This window comes from Ciconia boyciana, chromosome 3 (assembly GCF_034638445.1).
Source record: "Ciconia boyciana chromosome 3, ASM3463844v1, whole genome shotgun sequence".
Classification (NCBI taxonomy): Eukaryota; Metazoa; Chordata; class Aves; order Ciconiiformes; family Ciconiidae; genus Ciconia; species Ciconia boyciana.
In genome coordinates this window covers 124537238-124554500 of record NC_132936.1, presented here as the reverse complement: position 1 = coordinate 124554500, position 17263 = coordinate 124537238, and the positions used below count along the sequence as shown (strand labels likewise).

The 17263-nt window shown below is 50.8% G+C and overlaps 1 protein-coding gene across 4 annotated transcripts in view; it reads right to left on the bottom strand.

Moving 5' to 3' along the window:
• Positions 1–16761, bottom strand: part of BCL11A (BCL11 transcription factor A) — a 74423-nt gene extending 57662 nt beyond the window's left edge. For all 4 annotated transcript variants that reach the window (XM_072857515.1, XM_072857512.1, XM_072857514.1 and 1 more), the window contains exons 1-2: positions 16358–16761; positions 10175–10504 (exon numbers count right to left, since the gene is read on the bottom strand). In XM_072857515.1, coding sequence (XP_072713616.1) covers positions 10175–10504; positions 16358–16412 — 385 coding nt within the window. In that variant the 5' untranslated portion in view covers positions 16413–16761. The remainder of the gene's footprint in view (positions 1–10174; positions 10505–16357) is intronic.
• Positions 16762–17263: the final 502 nt, after the last annotated feature.

The window sequence follows — 17263 nt, the reverse complement described above, 5'->3', positions numbered from 1 at the left end:
TATCTCTAAACATGGTAATTTATCAAAAGCAGCACAGACTTGCTCATAGGCAGTATTGTGTGCCGCTCTCCGAGAGCAGATTAACAAGATTTCCGCCACCCTCCAAAAAAGCCTTTTTCCCCTCAAGTCACATCTTCCGTGTAAACAGCAAATGTATTATAAAAACATTATTTTCATCAAAGTGCAGCAGCATTAATTTTAGGAACTCGCTGCATTTAAAAAGGAGGGATGAAAAGATCTCCGCACCGGAGCGTGCCACCGAGAAAGTCGCTTCGCTCCCAGGGAGCGAAGCCACCGCCGAGGGAGAGCAAGAGGAGTTTGTGGGGGGACCGCTCAGCGCCGGCAGCCGCTCGCAAACTTGGCTCCGCTCTCCGTCGGCCCCGTCGGGGCCTGATCCTGCCGCACCTCCGACGGCAGGGGAGGGGACCCCCGCCTTGACAGTGACCCCAGGGGCAGGAGGAGGTTGGGGAAGGAAGGCTGCGCCGCCCGCCTCCCCGGCACCCCGACTTGGCAGGATAGACGAAGGTTCAAATAATTTCTATTCCCACCCCCTCAAGCCTTCCCCAGTCTCATGGCTTATCTTACCTGCGCCCCTGCAGAGCGAAAAAGAGGATGCCCGGGGCCATGCTAACACCCCACGTTTTTAACATTTAGTAGATGGAACAGGACCCGGCGCCGCGCGAAAGCCGCACCAGCAAACATCTGTATCAGCCACGAGTCCCCGGTTTTGACCGATTCCCCCCAACGCCAACATTACTTCACACGAGGAGAGTTCAGCCAGGGCCGATACGGGATGTGACAGCATAAATCGGAATGAGATTAAAACCAAAAGTCTAGAAACTACCGCCGGGTCGCTGAGCTCTTGAAGGCCACGTCTCCCCCAAGCTGCCTTCAAGTCATCTCCCCCATTAGGAGATTTTTTCCCCCCCTTCTTTCACTGCTTCCGGAGACGGCGCACGGACGTAGAAACCACACCACTGGGCTCTGAGTACTCCTTAAAATAAAGCAATTAACTTATTTCCAGGCTCCAGCAAGCGATCGTGACAGCCTCCCCCCGGCAGAAAGTGGGAGCCGTGGTCCCTGACCCCCGGCCAACACAAAAGAGGCAGCCCCAGCACAATGCCTGCTGTCAGCAACTGAATTATTTTTATACAGGAATTTTTATCTCTATTGTACAAACAAGTATGTGTCTGTGCTGACTTGTTAAGCAATCCACTTGTATGTAGAATAAGATTTTTTTTTCCCTGCTACCAGTCACACAGCTCTAAGATCAGAAGAAATACATACTCTTTGAAGCTCCTCAAATGTTTTAGTTAAAAGGACAGCAGTTGTTTTCAAAGATCCAAGAGTATCTTTATCAGAATTTAATTTTTCCTTATTGATTTTTTTCTAACGTAACACAAATTTAACACAGGACAGTTTATAGTTTATTACAAAATAATACAGCCTCTAAATAATCTTTCGGGAGGTAATACTCTCTTCTTCCAAATCTTTTTCACAATTCCCACTGGGTTTTACCTCCTCAAAGAGAACAAGGCTCCCCAACTACTGTTTCTCTCTGCACAACAACTATTTCCTAAATATGAAAATGAGCATCGATAATAGAGAAAACACGGTGCAAAGGCGTTGGCCACCCTCACGCAGTAAATGCTCCACGCACTTGCGGTGCCCTGGCTGAAGCACGACAGTTTTGCTGGTATATTCTCTTATTCCAGAAAGAACAAACTCAGTAGCTAAAATGCAACGAAACCCAGATGATTCATGCAATGTCCGAAAAAAAACAGCTGTGATGCTGTAGCAAAGTAATGCCGGGTGACAAATTAATTGCTGTGAAAGGGGAGGGGGCAGGCAGTGGGGGGGGGGATTTTTATTTTTGCATTTTATATTTTGCTGCCTGCTAAATCAATTAAGTGAGCAATGAATGCAAAATTAAACTCCTTACTTCCTAAGGAGTGAGGAATTGTAATGTGTGTTTATTTAAAGAAGGGAACAGTTGTAGTAATAGTAGTAGTAATAATAATAATAACAATAATAATAATATCCACAGCAACAATAATAACACCACTGAAGGCAGGGCTCTTCTTTAAGCCTTTGTTGTTCAGCAGTAATTCCATTGTTTATTTAGGCAGAGGTTTTTCTATCTGAAGCTGAGATCAAATTGTAGGTGTAATTGTTCAGCACTTATGCAAAGCAGGGGGAGGATAGAAGCAGAAAGTCCTCGGTTTTGACTGACCAAAGCTCCCCAGGTCTCCCTCCACCAGCACCCGCTCCGGTGCGAATTCAGCACCCTCTGAAGCTGCTTCGGGCCTCAGTACCACCCTGACAACGCCTACCTGGAAGGGCAGAGTTGAAGCACTGCTCCTCCTCGACAGCTATTTCACAGGGATATTAAGCCTCGTTTCCTTGACGGTAACGCAGTTATTTGGTTTTTGCTTCTTGCTCCAGTCTTGAGTGTTTTAGCTATGTAGTGCGAAACACAGAAATCTAAGCTCGAGCTGAGCTCCGCACCCATCAAACAGGGGAAAGTGGTGGGTTTTTTAACAGCAACCTATTCAGGTAAAAAGTTCCAGCAGAATTGCAGCAGGCAAGCGGGGAGAGGTCTCCGGGGAGAGCAGAGAGAAGAAACACTTTGGTGCACTGTCTGCAAACCCAGAATTCAGCAGCTTTTTTTGGCAGCCAATTTGTTTCAAGTGTTTTGTTTCAGGAAACGTATGTATTTTTCTTTGTGCATTTTGTGGATTTACTACAACCGCTCCTGACAGCTGTTGATTCAGTTAAATGAGCACATTATTAAAAATCCTCTAACGTAGCTGCGCTGAAAAACAGACACCTTTGGATGGAGCTGAAGATTTGAGCCCAGAAGAAGATGCAAATGAAACCTCTGTGAAGAGGATGTACGGCCTGGGCTGCGGCTGCAGCCGGGGGGCAAAGGGGGCTCCAGCCCCTGTTTGTGGTGAATCTATTTTCTTTGTTTCGACCAGACCCAGACACTAAAAAAGAATGAAACGCAAAGCAAACGATCCCAAGCATAAAAAATAAATGTTTGCTAGTACTTGGAAAAATTACACCCCCAGCAGGCTGGCGTTAATGTGCTTCAAATAATTCTGCGCTGCACCCCAATACTTCGTTTTCTTTCCTTACTTACTAGCCAATTTTGCCGAGGAAGAACACCTATAGGAAACAAGGAGGGAAAGAAGTGGATGTTTTCATTTTGCTTTAGATCAAAGGCAAACAAGAATGCAAACTGTGGCATATTGAGTATTTTTTTCCACCGCTGTCATTCACGCTAGGCTATCGAAGTTTTATACAATTCCCCAGCCCGGCTGCATATTAAGCTGGCCGTGTACAGCTTTATTATAGCGTGGTGGTGAGGAAACATTAATATTCCTGTGTTGCATCTGACAGCACATTTACATGCGCCCATCTGAGCTCACACCTGAGAGCTGCTCCAAGGTACAGTAGCTGTGCTCCGATTGTAAAGGCAAATGAAGAACACAAATTCCCTGCTGGGATCGGGGCTGACCTCACCACACCCCACACCGCAAACCTTTCCCTTGCCAACCCGAGGCAATGCCACCTCCGAATGAAGAATGAGCCGGGGAGCAGCCACCAAGTTACCAGCCCTCGCGGAAGAAGAGCGAAAAGCCTCGCTGAAATATTTTAAAGATGCACAGCGAGTGCAGCTGGCCAATAAAGGTTGGGAAACAAACTCGCTGCACCCCGCGCGGGATGCGGTGCATACTAAACCTGATTAGGAAGATCGGGAGGATGTTTATGGGCTTCAAAATGGGTTTGGCATTAACACAGGAGGGTTTGAATAATGTGAGCGCTTTGTGGTCTGCCTATCCACGAGGGTCCACAGTCGCCGGTCCAGCTCCTGCAAGCATTTAAGCGCGCAGGTGCTGTTCGGTCCGTGTCTGGCAGGGCAAAGCGCACCCAGGATGGGGGCCCTAAAGAGCAAACCGAGTTTCATGGAAATTCATTATGAAATGGAGAACAGATCATCCCAACCGCTTGGGCGGTTTGTAGGTCCATTAATGTGCCTGTTATTTTTAAGAGTATGTAATAAATCAGAGCAATCCACGGACTGATATCAACCATCGTGAGCCCAAACCCGCTATGCCCAACGTTACCAGGAGGCAGGCCGGAGCTACTGCGTTCGTACAAAGTGAGATAAAATATGTTCATTAGCCCAGGGGAAAAAAAAAAAAACAACCAATGGTTAATTTTAGGGCCATGCTACCAGTATGAATATAGGTTTTAATGTATTAAAATATATGAGCTTGGCGTATTTTATGAACTTGTGCAATATCCCCAAAGCTGACACATAAAATAGAGCCCTCCCGGATGGAAGCTGCGTTCAGATGCCTGCCAGGCTGAGAAGACGACCTCCTTGGACTCGCGACATCGCTGGCAGCACCGTGACCCGAACAAAATCACAACAAGCAGAAAGGTAACGAGAGATCCTCAGCGATTAGCTAAAAGAAAAAAAAAAAAGAAAAAAAAAAAAACAAAAAACCACCCAAGTGGCACCGTGCCAGGCCATGTCCAGCTTGATGCTAAACGCCTTTTATTGCACAAAGCTGGTACTATTGGATATAAAAACAGACCAAAGCTTGAAGGGAATTTTGTCCAAAAAATTTCTGTAATGAGGATGCGTGCAGGCAAACAACTGGAGGCTGAACTCCCGTTGCCTGACGCTGCCTCGCAAGCCTCTTTAATCGTCTTTATTATTTGAATGAAATAAGAAAGAGCTCGTGGGCTGAGGGTTGCATATACAAAACGGGGTGATGCTAATAGGCCTCCTCCTCTTTAAAAGAGGCATTACCAACTTATGGGAATGTTTAGGGAAGACTTTATTTCTCCCACCAGGCTAATTATTTGAAGGTGTTTAATTTACTCCCTGCCTCAGTTTCCATCGCCCGGCATTCGTTGTTGGGACTCGCTGCACAGAGCCTTACGTTTATTACGCGCATTATTTTCAAAGCTTTCGGCACGTGATGCTAACGTGCACCTTTTCAGATCTATACGAAGTTTAACGCGTGCCTGGCTGCCTCTCCAACCACAAGCATTCTGGATGCAGCGATGCTTCAGCCCATGGCGAGCTCCACAACTAAAGGTCCCATACAATAGGAGAAAGAATGCAAAACATAGTTCTCATCCTCTAAACCAGAAGATCTGATTTGCGGGAAACAAAAAACCAGAAAGATTCAGGGCACCACAACAGTCTGATGCTCCCCTGGAAGGATCACGCCGAGGCAGAGGAAAACTTTCTACCCCGCTTCTCTGCTTCGAGTGAACTCGTATTTGTGTTTCCAATAAAGAGCCATTTTTACATTAACTGTCTGTAACAGCAGGGAATCGGAAAACTAACACAATCTTTACCTCGTACAAAGGATGATACTGGTATCACGTGTTTGCTTCTTCAAAAAATGTTATTTATAAAAGGCAACGGGGAAAGCAGAGAAACTATTGACTCTTCCCCAAATCCCCACGCGAGTAGTGTTAAGAGCAACTTTTTGATCCCCCTACATTTTTTACACCCCCCCCCCCCCCCGAGAAGTAAATTTCACAGCCGCACAGGCCACCGCCTTTAATTAAGCTTTCAAAAGTCTTCTGACAATGCCAACAATTGCAAGACACTTCTAGAGCTCAATCATGCAATCATCGTGACACTTCTATTTACAATTTGTCTTAGAAAGAGTTTCTCTGACATTGTACTTTGACAAAACAGCCAAGCTGCCGGTTCACAACCTTTCTCTGTCTTATTTACAAATACAGCTTGTACGCAGGGCTCCGAATCTCAGGAGCGGGAGCCTTTGGGTAGCACCCTCACAATTTTTCCTGCCTGTGACTATTTTACCCAGTCTATGCTCTCTGTTTCTTTGTATGGGGAAAGCCGGCAGAATGTGACTCCAAAATATTTCCATATTCCTTTTTCCCCCCCTTTTTTTCAAGCTTTCATCTTACTGTCCAGATGCAATGCTAACTATTCAATGCAGACGTCAATAATTTTTTGCCTCCGGAACGAAACAAAATAATACGGAATTGCAATTTAGAACCTACAGAATTATAATGGCAACTACTAATAACAGCGCAAGAAAATTTCTGCGGTGTAATGACTACTCAAAGACATTAACTCCTGAGAACTGTAATAGTCAAATGCACTTGGTCCAAAATTTAGTACCAAATTATGTCCACCTTCCCCCCGATTACTGCAGACAGAGGTTTTTCTTACGTTATTTTCCCACGTATTTTATTTGAATGCCACAAGCAGCTTGAGAAGAAAGGATTCGAGCAGTAAAAATGACCTCCCCTCCTCCTCCCCTCTTTGTACAGTAAATACGGCATCCGCAGATACACACTCGGCATTATAAAGGGGAATATGCAGCAGCACTCCAAAGTGTTCCTCCAACTGAATCCAAGTAACATTTAAGATCCTTCCTCACCCAAAAAACAACCTTTCATTAATTCCCTCGGATTTATACATTCAACAAACAACCCGCTAAAGCCCGACACCGACGGACGAGAAATATTTCTTCAGCCTTTTCAATAAGTGAACAGCAATTTTACATTCACTGATCTCTAGATACTTCAGTTAATATTTCCCCCTATTGTAAAATATGAGAGCGGATAACTAAAGCCCTGCCGTAGCACTCACTGCAAATCACGGGCTGCCGGTATCTGGTGGTGAGGCTTTGACATACATATTGATGAAAGCTGCCTCATTGGACCCACACAACATATCCTATTAATTTTCAGTTAAATTTATGACATTTCAGCCATAGCGCTGGATCAGCATCACTCAAAATTTTATAGCAAGTCAAAGCTACGCGCAGGCAGACACCCACACAGAAGAGACAGGTACGCATGCCTGCACCTATATGGATCTCACAGCTACTGCACAGGTTGCACACATACATATAAGCTCTTGTAATCATCCCCGTCTCTGGAAAACGGTGAGGATAAAGAGCAGCCTATCGACGGCTAAAATAGACACCATTTCTCCCCGCATTTGAATGACTCGCTGCCTCCCTCCTTGTCTTTAGATGAGCCGATCCTTAACCATTACTTATCTTAAGACGATCTTTTACTGTAACACACCAACTTAGTGGCTACAAAACTGCGGACAGAGCACACAGTGCATCCAGAGCTAAGCTACAGCACCTCCGTATCCACAGCTAACCTGTAGCACCTCTGTATCCAGAGCTAACCTGCAACACCTCTTTCAGCCCAACAACTAACTGGGGACATTTTTACATTGCTACTAAATACCTATTTTCTGGTCTCTTACCAGAAAGAATCAGTTCACTCAACTCCTGTATATTTTTCTAAAGGCAGCCTCTGTCCTTTTTTTTTTTTTTTTTTAATTACACACTCATATCTTTTTGCATTTTGCATTCTTGCACAGAAATCAGATATAAAATACCAGAATTGGAAGAGCCTGGAGGTTCACTCCAGGGGCCTTCCAGAAACCTGAACTCCACAGCTCACTCCAAGACCCTCGCTGGTAATTTTACTGCCGGACCCCGCAGACTCCTGGCTACAAGCAATGGGTCACTCCAGCCTATTGCCACACTTCTTTGGGATACGAGGGAGCTAAACTCATCCAAGTGAAAGGGGAGATGAAAACACGAAGGGGAGGAACAGTGCAAGACCCTGTAACTCCTGGTGCTGCTTCTCCCCTCCCACGGCCCAGCTGCATTTCTCACCACTGGGAACAAGCAGGGGACCCCAGCACCCCTCGGCTCCGTCCCGGCCAGGGAGCTGCAGGAGAAGACCTGTGCTCCTGGACATTCCATCTGCAGGCACAGCTGGGCACCACCGCGCAGAAAACTCGGGGTGGGAGATGCCTGGACAACTGCAGCTCGGTCTCTACTCGCAACAGTGCTCGTGGCTTGCACCACGGACCCGAGCCCGCTCCCAGCCAGGCCCACCTGCACAGCAAAGGCGATCCCCGTGTGTAAGAGCAAGCAGGATCAGGCCCCTGCCGACGTGCACCTCTCCTTACCCACTGCCCTTTGCTCACCCGACCATTTAAAGTCAGTTAAAACCACAGCCTTTTCTGAATTAACGGCCCCGTGCCATCGCGCGAGGCCAAATCCTGCTCGCTTCACGTCACCCGCGCCACGCGAAAGCGTGATTTGGCTCGCCGAGTCTCCCGCGCCGAACGAGTGCCAGAGCAAAACCCTCAGCTGAGGAGCTTCCCCTCGTGCAGAACTCCCCGGCAGGGCCGTCCCTCTGGCTGAGGGACCTATTTGGGACCACAGCGAGGAAAGCGGGTTTAATTCTTGCTTGACAGATACTGTGTTTTGTCTTTTCAACAGAGCGGCGCCGTACGTAAATACAGCGTTACATCATACTACCGCTCCTCCATATTTGGTGATTTAGTATGGCTCCAGAGCTCGGAAGACTACAAATCCCTTCTGCCAGGCTCCCGCTTCATTAATCATGCCCTACACTTCTCGTTTTCCATCAGATCGCAGGCAGCACATGGAAATGGGCACTGCCCTCTACCAGTCTAGGAAAAAAAAAAAAACCACCTTTAACATCCGTGGCTGGGAAGTGCAATATGCGGAATTATTGGGGTTTTTAAGTCTCATTCAAAATGTAGCTTAGCAGTAGCTGAGCCTCTGCTTCCTCTTAAACATACATATCTACATGTACTCGAAGTCATACTTATTACTCTGCAGAAACAGTATATATTCATCCATATGACGTATGCATGTGCACGCACATGGCTTTGCATATATATATATACATATGCGTGCACAGACGGACACACGCACACTGACACATATTTGCCGCCACCGCAAAACCTTCAAAACTACAGCTCTCCAGCGTGATTTGCTGGCCGGTTTGGAGGCCAGGGAGGCTGGGGGAGTCCCGCGCTGAACCTCCCAGCACCTACCGCCCTATCATGGTTTAACTTTGTGGCCAAAGCAAGCCCAAGACAAGCTCCAGCACATCATGCGATGATGCACTGCACCTCTGACAACCCTGAGCGGTCCTGTGGGCTCCCCGAAGAGAGGTACCGGCAGTGCCACATCCCAAACATCGCTGGCAGGGGGGGTTTGAAACCGGTTCAGGCATTTGCTGGTTTTGATACGCCGCAGTCTCGCCTTTTTCGACCGGTAGCATTGGCGCGGTTTGAAGTGATTTGCAACACTCACTGCAAATGGGTAGTACTCTTGTTTACTAGCAGGATTTTAAAAGCAGAGCGTGCCTTGTTACACTCCCAAGGCTCTTGATTTTCTTTCACGTAGTACGCTCTATTTTTTTAACCGCATTTGTGAAAAGATCTGCACGATGAATAGCCTTTCTGGTTTAAAAAGAAAAAAAATGATGCTAAGAAATGGAATTATTTACCCTTTCTTTTAAAATTACATTTCATATTGTTTGTTGCACAAAACAGAACTCTGCCTTGGACATTTGTACGGCTGACGTGTGGTTGTGTAAACCGCAAACAAAATCAAGATACATCTGTCAAAACCACATCAGAGACAAGAGAGAGCACAGCGAAGCATTTATCATTTGGCTGAGGAGGCAGGCTGCAGAGAGCGGCCTTTCCTGTCAAACCAACCTTTTGAAATTTCCAACATGCCCTTAAACTTTTCGAATAAGCATGTCTGTGCGCTTCAGCAACTGCCCTCTCTACTCTGGCCTGGCCAGTCGAAAATGGCATCTTAAAGTCAAGGTCGGTGGTGTCACTTTGCCATGGGGCTGTGTTTAATTACAGTCCATACGCTGACAGCCAATATGGAACCAAGGCTGGCTGATGCTCGGTTAACTCTTTCACCCCTGACTTTGCCAAAGACTCGAAAGCTCCTCGCTTTATCGCGTGGCAGGCTCTGAAATCTCCTCCTGCAGCGCTACGGCAGGCGAGACACCGGGAGACGGTGACTACAATACAGGCAAATCACGAGAGCAGCCTCAAACAATACTGTTAGAAATACCGGCTGGCACGGCACGTGCCTGTTGATCCTGCCTCTGCGCAGGCACTAGGAAATACCGGTTGTGCGCTCACCACTAACCGAAGGCAGGGTATTTAACACATCGGCCGTCACGGCGAGCAGAACAGAGAGACAGACACAGCAGTTTACAACTGCGAACACGCTACGTTGCAACTGAAACGGAAATAAACTCGCAAACACTTCTCCTTGCTTTAATTTACCTGCTATATGTTCCTGTTTAGGGCAAATTCCTCTAGATGACGTTGATAAACAATCGTCATCCTCTGGCGTAACCTGGATGCCAACCTCCACAGGATTGGATGCTTTTTTCAGCTCACTTGGTGAGGGTGAAGGTGGCTTATCCACAGCCTTCTCTAAGCAGAGACTGCCGTTGCATTGTTTCCGTTTGTGCTCAATAAAAATAAGAATGTCCCCCAACGGGAAGTTCATCTGACACTGGCCACAAGTGAGGAGGTCGTGGTCCCCTTCCGGAGCTCCCAATGTGCCATGTTCAGGTTCGTCATCAGTGAGAATGGCTTCAAGAGGTTCGGCTGCAGTTTGAGAAACAAAAGGAGAATCATTAGAGCTCTCGGGAAAGGCACCGGGCGCTGGAGGGGGGGGGAAGGAAGGAACGCGCCGAGGCCCCTCTTCATGAATATTACACCCTGCTCACGACGTCCGCCTGCTCCCCCCCAACCATGCAACACGGCTATTAGCACGGCAGCGAGGAGATGAATTCATCAGTTACAGGGAAGAGATTTTGCAGAAGCAGCTGTAGCATGCAGAACTCGGAGAGCGAGCACTGCAACTGTCTCTGTGTTCCTACACGAGGACAAATTTCTGACTCAATTGAACGATTCGGTGGTAAAATGAAATGAATAGGCTGAAAGAATACACTGCAAAACTCTTGTGGCACTACGAAGAGAAGCGAATACGGCATTTTATTGCCGGCTGTATTATTTATGTATATGAATTCAAGGCTAAGAGCACTGCACGCACTCTCTCACGCACACATGGGTGTGTATTTTCCACCAGCCAGACCTACTTTCTAAAATTTAGAAGCCTGAACTATGCGGGTGCGGGTGCAGACAAAAGGTGTTTCGACATATAGATACCGCATCTTCCCTCTACGGGCCGTGCAGGTAGCGTGCGTGCGTGTGTCAAAGAAAAGAGAGGGCGAGCCAGACCCAGAGCATGGCCGCACAGACCCAGGCACCGACACACGCGGCACATACAGCCCTTACAACACACGTGCATACGTAAACGTATGTATTTGTGTCACTATCCCTATCGGCCCGTTTGCGGCTTCCAATTTTAAAATTTGAAAGCTGGGAGTTATTCGGGGGGGGACGGACGGGACGACGAGACAAATAAATAAATAAATGGCAGAAACCAAAATTATAAAAAGCGAGTGCAGCAGAAATGCCTACGGGGCGGGGGGAGGCACCTCTCACTTTTCAGCTACTCCTCAGGATTCAAATAAACATCAAATTCACGACCGATTCCACCCAGAGAGATGAGCTAGATGGGATATTTTTTAGTACTTAAGGAAACAAGGCCATCAGTCATTTTTCCTTTTTCATCCTGAAATAAAGGAATGCCTAAATTATCTTGAACGTGTTAGCACTGGTGGCCCTCAGCATCTAAAAATCAGCGTGGCCAAGCGACTGCCACATTTCCTCGCAACAGTGAGAAGTGCCTTCTTTAAACTCAAAATACCTTGCCTAATGCTGTCAAAGTTGACAAATTTTCTGAATGAGCTCCAAAAAGCTTCATTAGGAGGCTATTTCTGCTCACAGAATCGTCAGTGGATGCTCTAACGAGGCAGACGCGACTCTCTTTTCTGCTGGCTTTTTTTTTTTTGGTTAAGTTTGCAGAGAAATGCCTTGGCGATCTGTGTGCAGTCACCATCACCACTGCCTTTCACGAGGAAAAAAAAAAAAAAAATACCAGCAGCGTGTTGGTATTCCTCTACCTGCGCAATACAACACGCACGCCAACAGCAACGAGCAGGAGGAGAGGGTACTACAAATACAACCCACCTCCAAACGCTGGCAGGTAACGCAAGTGAGACAGAATACACCTCCTAAACAGTTAATCAGCCTGACCTTCTTTAGCTGGCTGCCAATTTCACATTTAATGAACTTAAAGCCACAGAGAATCAAAAAATAGATTTTAATTTGACTGCACGATATTGGAACTGATTTTGATAAAGTGCAAAAATCCAGTGAACTCAGGTTAAATTTATTTCAACCCTACCTAGGCTGAATATTGAGGAGGAAGATCTGGAGTAGCTCCCAGTTGTGCTGCGTAAAATAATATTGAAAGAGCACACTACCTCGCCGTACCTCAGCTCCAACTAGGACACGGGGATCCAGTCCATCATTTCTTGCCTCTAGTACTACTTCTAATTTAACGTAAGGTCAACCACAGGAATATGAAGGTTACATTCGTATTAATAAAAACAATGTCTTAATCGCTGGGGTTTTCTTCTAAACTTACAGACCGACAAGATCAGACACACAACGTGCATTTCACACTCCTCGGGAAGCCGGGAGAGGAGCAGGGTGTTTCTGCGGGATTGCTGGGCATGGCGTTTTTCTCCCCAGCCCTTCCTTGCGTTCGGACCGAGGGAGTAAATTATTGCAGGACTCATTCCACCAGTAGCTCGCTGCACGCCGCAGACAAAGGTATTTTGCAAATCTAACTTCTAGCTCACCAACTCTCCGCAGCAAAAGGCACAGAATAACCCGTATTCCCCTTACAACTGGCTTAGCGAGGAGCTCTGCATAATCATTACTCAATTATAATGTTTTCCCGCGGCCTGATTTCTTTCTGACGCTGTCAGTATTATTTAGCAGGGGAAGGTAACCCGCTGCTTCGACACCAGACAGTTAAAAGTAGCGCTAAACAAAAATAGACTTTGCTAAAGTCTGTGCCGACTGGGCTGATTTACAATCAAAACCAGGAAATGAAGTGGTAATTCAGAGGTTGCTGATTACACCTCCACATTTCACCTAATTAATTTTATAGGAGGCAAAGTTCTTGAAAATAACAAGACGATCAAATGTACAGATATAAAACCCGTAACCTCAACATTTTCTATGCTCTTAACGTAAATTATTGCTAATTAACAAGAATTATATACTAATGTATGAAATACGGCTGGCACGGTCTTCACTGCAAAACATTTGGCTCCTGATGGAGGCAGAGCCAGCAAAAACGCGGTTTTATTATTACTGCTACTTTTACAACAAAAGGTAAAATACCGGGTTTACAAAGAAAACGCCAAAATACAATTCACCTGGTCTTGCCACTGATTTGCAGGATGCGTCTTTTAATTCTGGGGCAATCAAAATTCCCTGCCTGGGTCCCTAATCATCCGTCCCTATTTTTCATGCAAATTGCCCTTCCACCAACATGTCTTTTCAGCTTCCCCCCTTCGCCCTCCTACTCCCCCCTTCTTCCCCGTTCCCAGTCACCAAAACAACCGCACCGTCTCTCCGGCAAAAGCGGGATGGATTTTGGAGTGTCGGGAGAAAGGAGGTACCGGGGGGTGATGATGAGGTGCGGGATGGGGGGGATATGCCACGGCACGGTGCGGGGAAATGCCCCGGCAGCGCATCCGCGCTGCCGGGGCATTTCCCCGCACCGTGCCGTGGGAAGGATGGAGAGGGGCTGTTGAATCCCAAGTTTGCGTCCTGGGATCGTGGGCTGCAGGGAGGAGGGAGGGGAGGGGGGCACTTGGGGGTACAATGGGAACCGCCAACACGTTATTGGGGGGGGGGACCCGGGGAGGAGGAAGGCGAGCATCACCCGCTGCCTCCCGGAGCAAGCAAACTCCGCGCAAAATTAAGAACAAAGAAGAAGAAGGGGGGGGGGGGATATGGAGGGGAGGGAGCTGGGAGCCCTCCCCTCCCGCCGGCCGGGAGGCAACGGAGGAGCCGGCCAGGTTCAAGTTCGCGGGGCTGCCCGGTTGTTTGATCTCGCTGTGCCTCCTAGCGACCGAAACGGGCAGGCAGCCCGCCCGCCGCCTCCGCCGCCCCGGCTCCGGCACGGCATCCCCCCGGCTCCCCGCTCCCCCAGCCCGGCCTCCCTTTCCTCCCCTCCACCACCACCACCACCACCTTCCATCTCCCGGCCCACCCCCCACCCCCCCTTCCCCATCCCCTTCCCCATCCCCGGGGCGGGCGGCTCTCGCCGCAGGGAGCCCCCCGGGCCCGTCCCAGCCGCCGCTCCCGCCCCACGCGTGCGGAAACTCCGCGCCGGCCCGCGGGTATCTCGGCGAAAAGGAGCCGCCGGGATCCCGCCCGACTCCGCTGACCCCGGGGCCGAGTCGGAGCACCCCCCGCCTCCCGGCCACCACCGTGATCCCCTTTCCCCACACCCCACTCCCGGGGAAAGGACCCCCCGTACCCCATTTCAGGGCGGGGGGGTCGCACCCCCATAAGCGTGCCATTGATGTCGCGACCCCTACCCCAAGGCAGCGCCGGGCAATTCAAAGGAAAAAAAAAAAAAAGACAAGCCCCGAGAAGTGGCGGGGAAAGAGGGAGAAGACGACGGAGGGGGGGACGGGACGGGACGAGGGACTGAGCCCCCGACACCCCCCCGGGTTTTAGGGAAAACTTCGGGCAGGGCAGGGCAGGGCAGGGCAGGGCAGAGCTGCCCGGCCCGGCCCTGCCCGCAGCGGAGCGGCTGCCTGCAAAGAGCCAGCGCTTCGCTCAGGGGCTCCATGTGCGAACCTGGCTGGAAATGTCTGTGCAGCCGTGGGGGAGAGACACCGCAGCGTAAAGTTTGGGGTTGTTGGGGGGGTTTTTGTTTGTTTGGGGTTTTGTTGGGTTTTTTTTTTTTTTTTTTGCGAAGGGAAGAGGGAGCCGGGGATCGTTGGCAGGAAGAAATCGCCCTGGGTTTTCTGCCATCCCTGGGAGGGAACAAAACCCGCCGCGAGGAATGGGGGAAAGAGAAAGAAAGAAATAAAGGAAAAGAAAAGAAGGGGGGGAAAAGGAGCGAGGAGAAGCATGCAGCGTTTCCCCTTCCCCCCCAGCTCACCCCGAGGAAAAGGGGATTTTTTTTTTTTTCTCCCTTCCTTCCCACCCCCCTCGCCCCAAACCTTTCCAGCTCGAGTTGCCTTTTGTTGTGCAAAGAGCGCTCCCGCTTATCTTGCATCTAGCCCTGGTGTGTGTGGTGGCGGCTGGAGGGAGGGAGCCGGAGAGTTTTTGTTGCGAACGGTGTGGTGGGGCTCGGGGTTTGGTTTTTCTCTCCCGGGGAGAGCGGCTTTGGTTTGGGGTTGAAATGCGGCGGCGAGAAAGGGCCGTTCGCGGGTGTGAGGGTGCGAGTGTGTGCGAGCGTGTGCGTGTGCGTGTGTGTGTGTGTGTGTGCGTGCGTGTGTGCTCAGCCCGGGCTCGCTCTCGCCTGTGTTTGTTGGCAGGAGGCTCCCCGCACACGCGGTGCTTGTAAACATTCAGACACGAGATTTTTCCCAATCAAAATCCACTTCCACTTTTTTTTTTGAAAATCTTCCAAAAAATAGTAAGCGAGCGGGAGAACGCGAAGCGAGGGCGAGGAGGGAATCCCTCCCGGCGCGGCGCGGCTCGCCTCGGCTCCCTCGCCGCCCGGTGCCGCCCCCCGCCCCAGCCCGAGCCGGAGCGGCGGCGGGGCGGGCGCGGGGCGAGGTCGGGGCGGCGGAGCCCCGCACGGCGCCGGCCCGGGGCGGCGGGGAGCGGGGGGCGGCGGGACGGCCGCCCCGCGCCCCGCGGCGGAAACAAAAGGGAGGCGGCCCGGCTCGGCTCGGCTCGGCTCGGCTCTCCCCCCCCGGGAGGGTGCCGCGGGGCGGGCGAGGCGAGGGGGCGAGCCCGCCGGCAGCGGAGGGGCTCCGGCCGCCGGACTTTCTCCCCGCTCCGCTCCGCTCCGCTCCGCTCGCCCGCAGCTCCCGCCCGCCCGGCCACGGCGTCCGGCGTGCAGCCCGCCGCTCCCGCAGGAATTTCTTGACACTTTCGGCCGGTTCTGCCCCCGGCAGACCCGCACCTAGCCCGCGCGGGGCGGCTCGCCGCCTCTCCCGGCGCCGGGGCGAGAGCCGCCGCTCTTGCCGCCAAAGAGCGGGGACAGCGGGAGGCGAGGGGAGCGGGGAGAAGGGAGCGGAGCGGGGGCGCGGGAGTGCGCGCCGGCGGGCGGGGGAACGGAGAAAGAGCAGAAAAGTGATCCAGGTGCTCAGAGCGGAGAGGCAGAAATTACCCGGAACGCTGATCATCCCGACCGGCGCCGAGTTCATTTTTTCCCCGACTCGCTCACTCGCGCTCACTTTTTTTTTTCCCCTTCTCTCCCCCCCCCACCCCCCCGCTCTCGCTCGAATTAAAAATTAAATCCGTGAAGGGGAAATTAAATAAATTGCTCTCCGGGTTACTTACGCGAAAATTCCCGTTTGCTTAAGTGCTGGGGTTTGCCTTGCTTGCGGCGCGACATGGTGGGTTGGTGGCTTCGGTGGCTTGTGAGTCGCTCGGTTCACATCGGGAGAGACGGGTTAGAGAGGAAGGAGACTCCAGAGAAAATATCTTCATCAATGTCTTTTGACATCCAAAATAAATTAGAAATAATACAAAGATGGCGCAGGGAAGATGAATTGTGGGATAGCAGTCATGGCTTTTTTTTTTTTTGTGCAAGGAAAAAAAAAGAGAGAGAGAGGGAGAGGGAGAGAGAGGGAGAGAGAGAAGGAGAGAGAGAGAGAGATGAAAAAAATGGCAAAAGCCCCCCTGAGCTGCAAGTTCAAGTGCGGACGTGACGTCCCTGCGAACTTGAACGTCAGGAGCCTGGATGGACAGAGACATACAAAACATGGGCAGGGCAAAGCCGGGGAGAGGGGAGGAGGGAAGGCGAAGGCAACACCAATGGACACTCATCAGGGGCTGGACATGAAAAAGAGAGCAGGACAAGCCAATGGACAGTGATCGCAGGGGGGAGAGGGGAGGGGGCGCGGCGGGAGGGGGTGCACCGGCCGCCCGGCGCACGCTGCCCAATGGAGCCGGGGGGCCGGGGGCGGAGGGGGCGGCGGCCGGGCCCGCAAGTGGCCGCGGAGGAGCGGGCGCGGGAGGGGAGCCGGGAGAGGGGCGAGGGGGGGGACGGAACGCGCACCCGCGGAGAAAGAAGGGAGGAAAGAGAGCGGGAGCAGGCAGGCAGGCAGGCAGGCAGCGGCAGCACGCGCACGCACACCCCCGCTGCAAAAGCCCAGGCATCCGCGAAGGCGAAGGCAGGCAGCGAGGGCTGCGGGGCAGGCTGGCCGCGGGAGGTGCCGGGGAGGCGGGAGAGCCGGGGGAAGC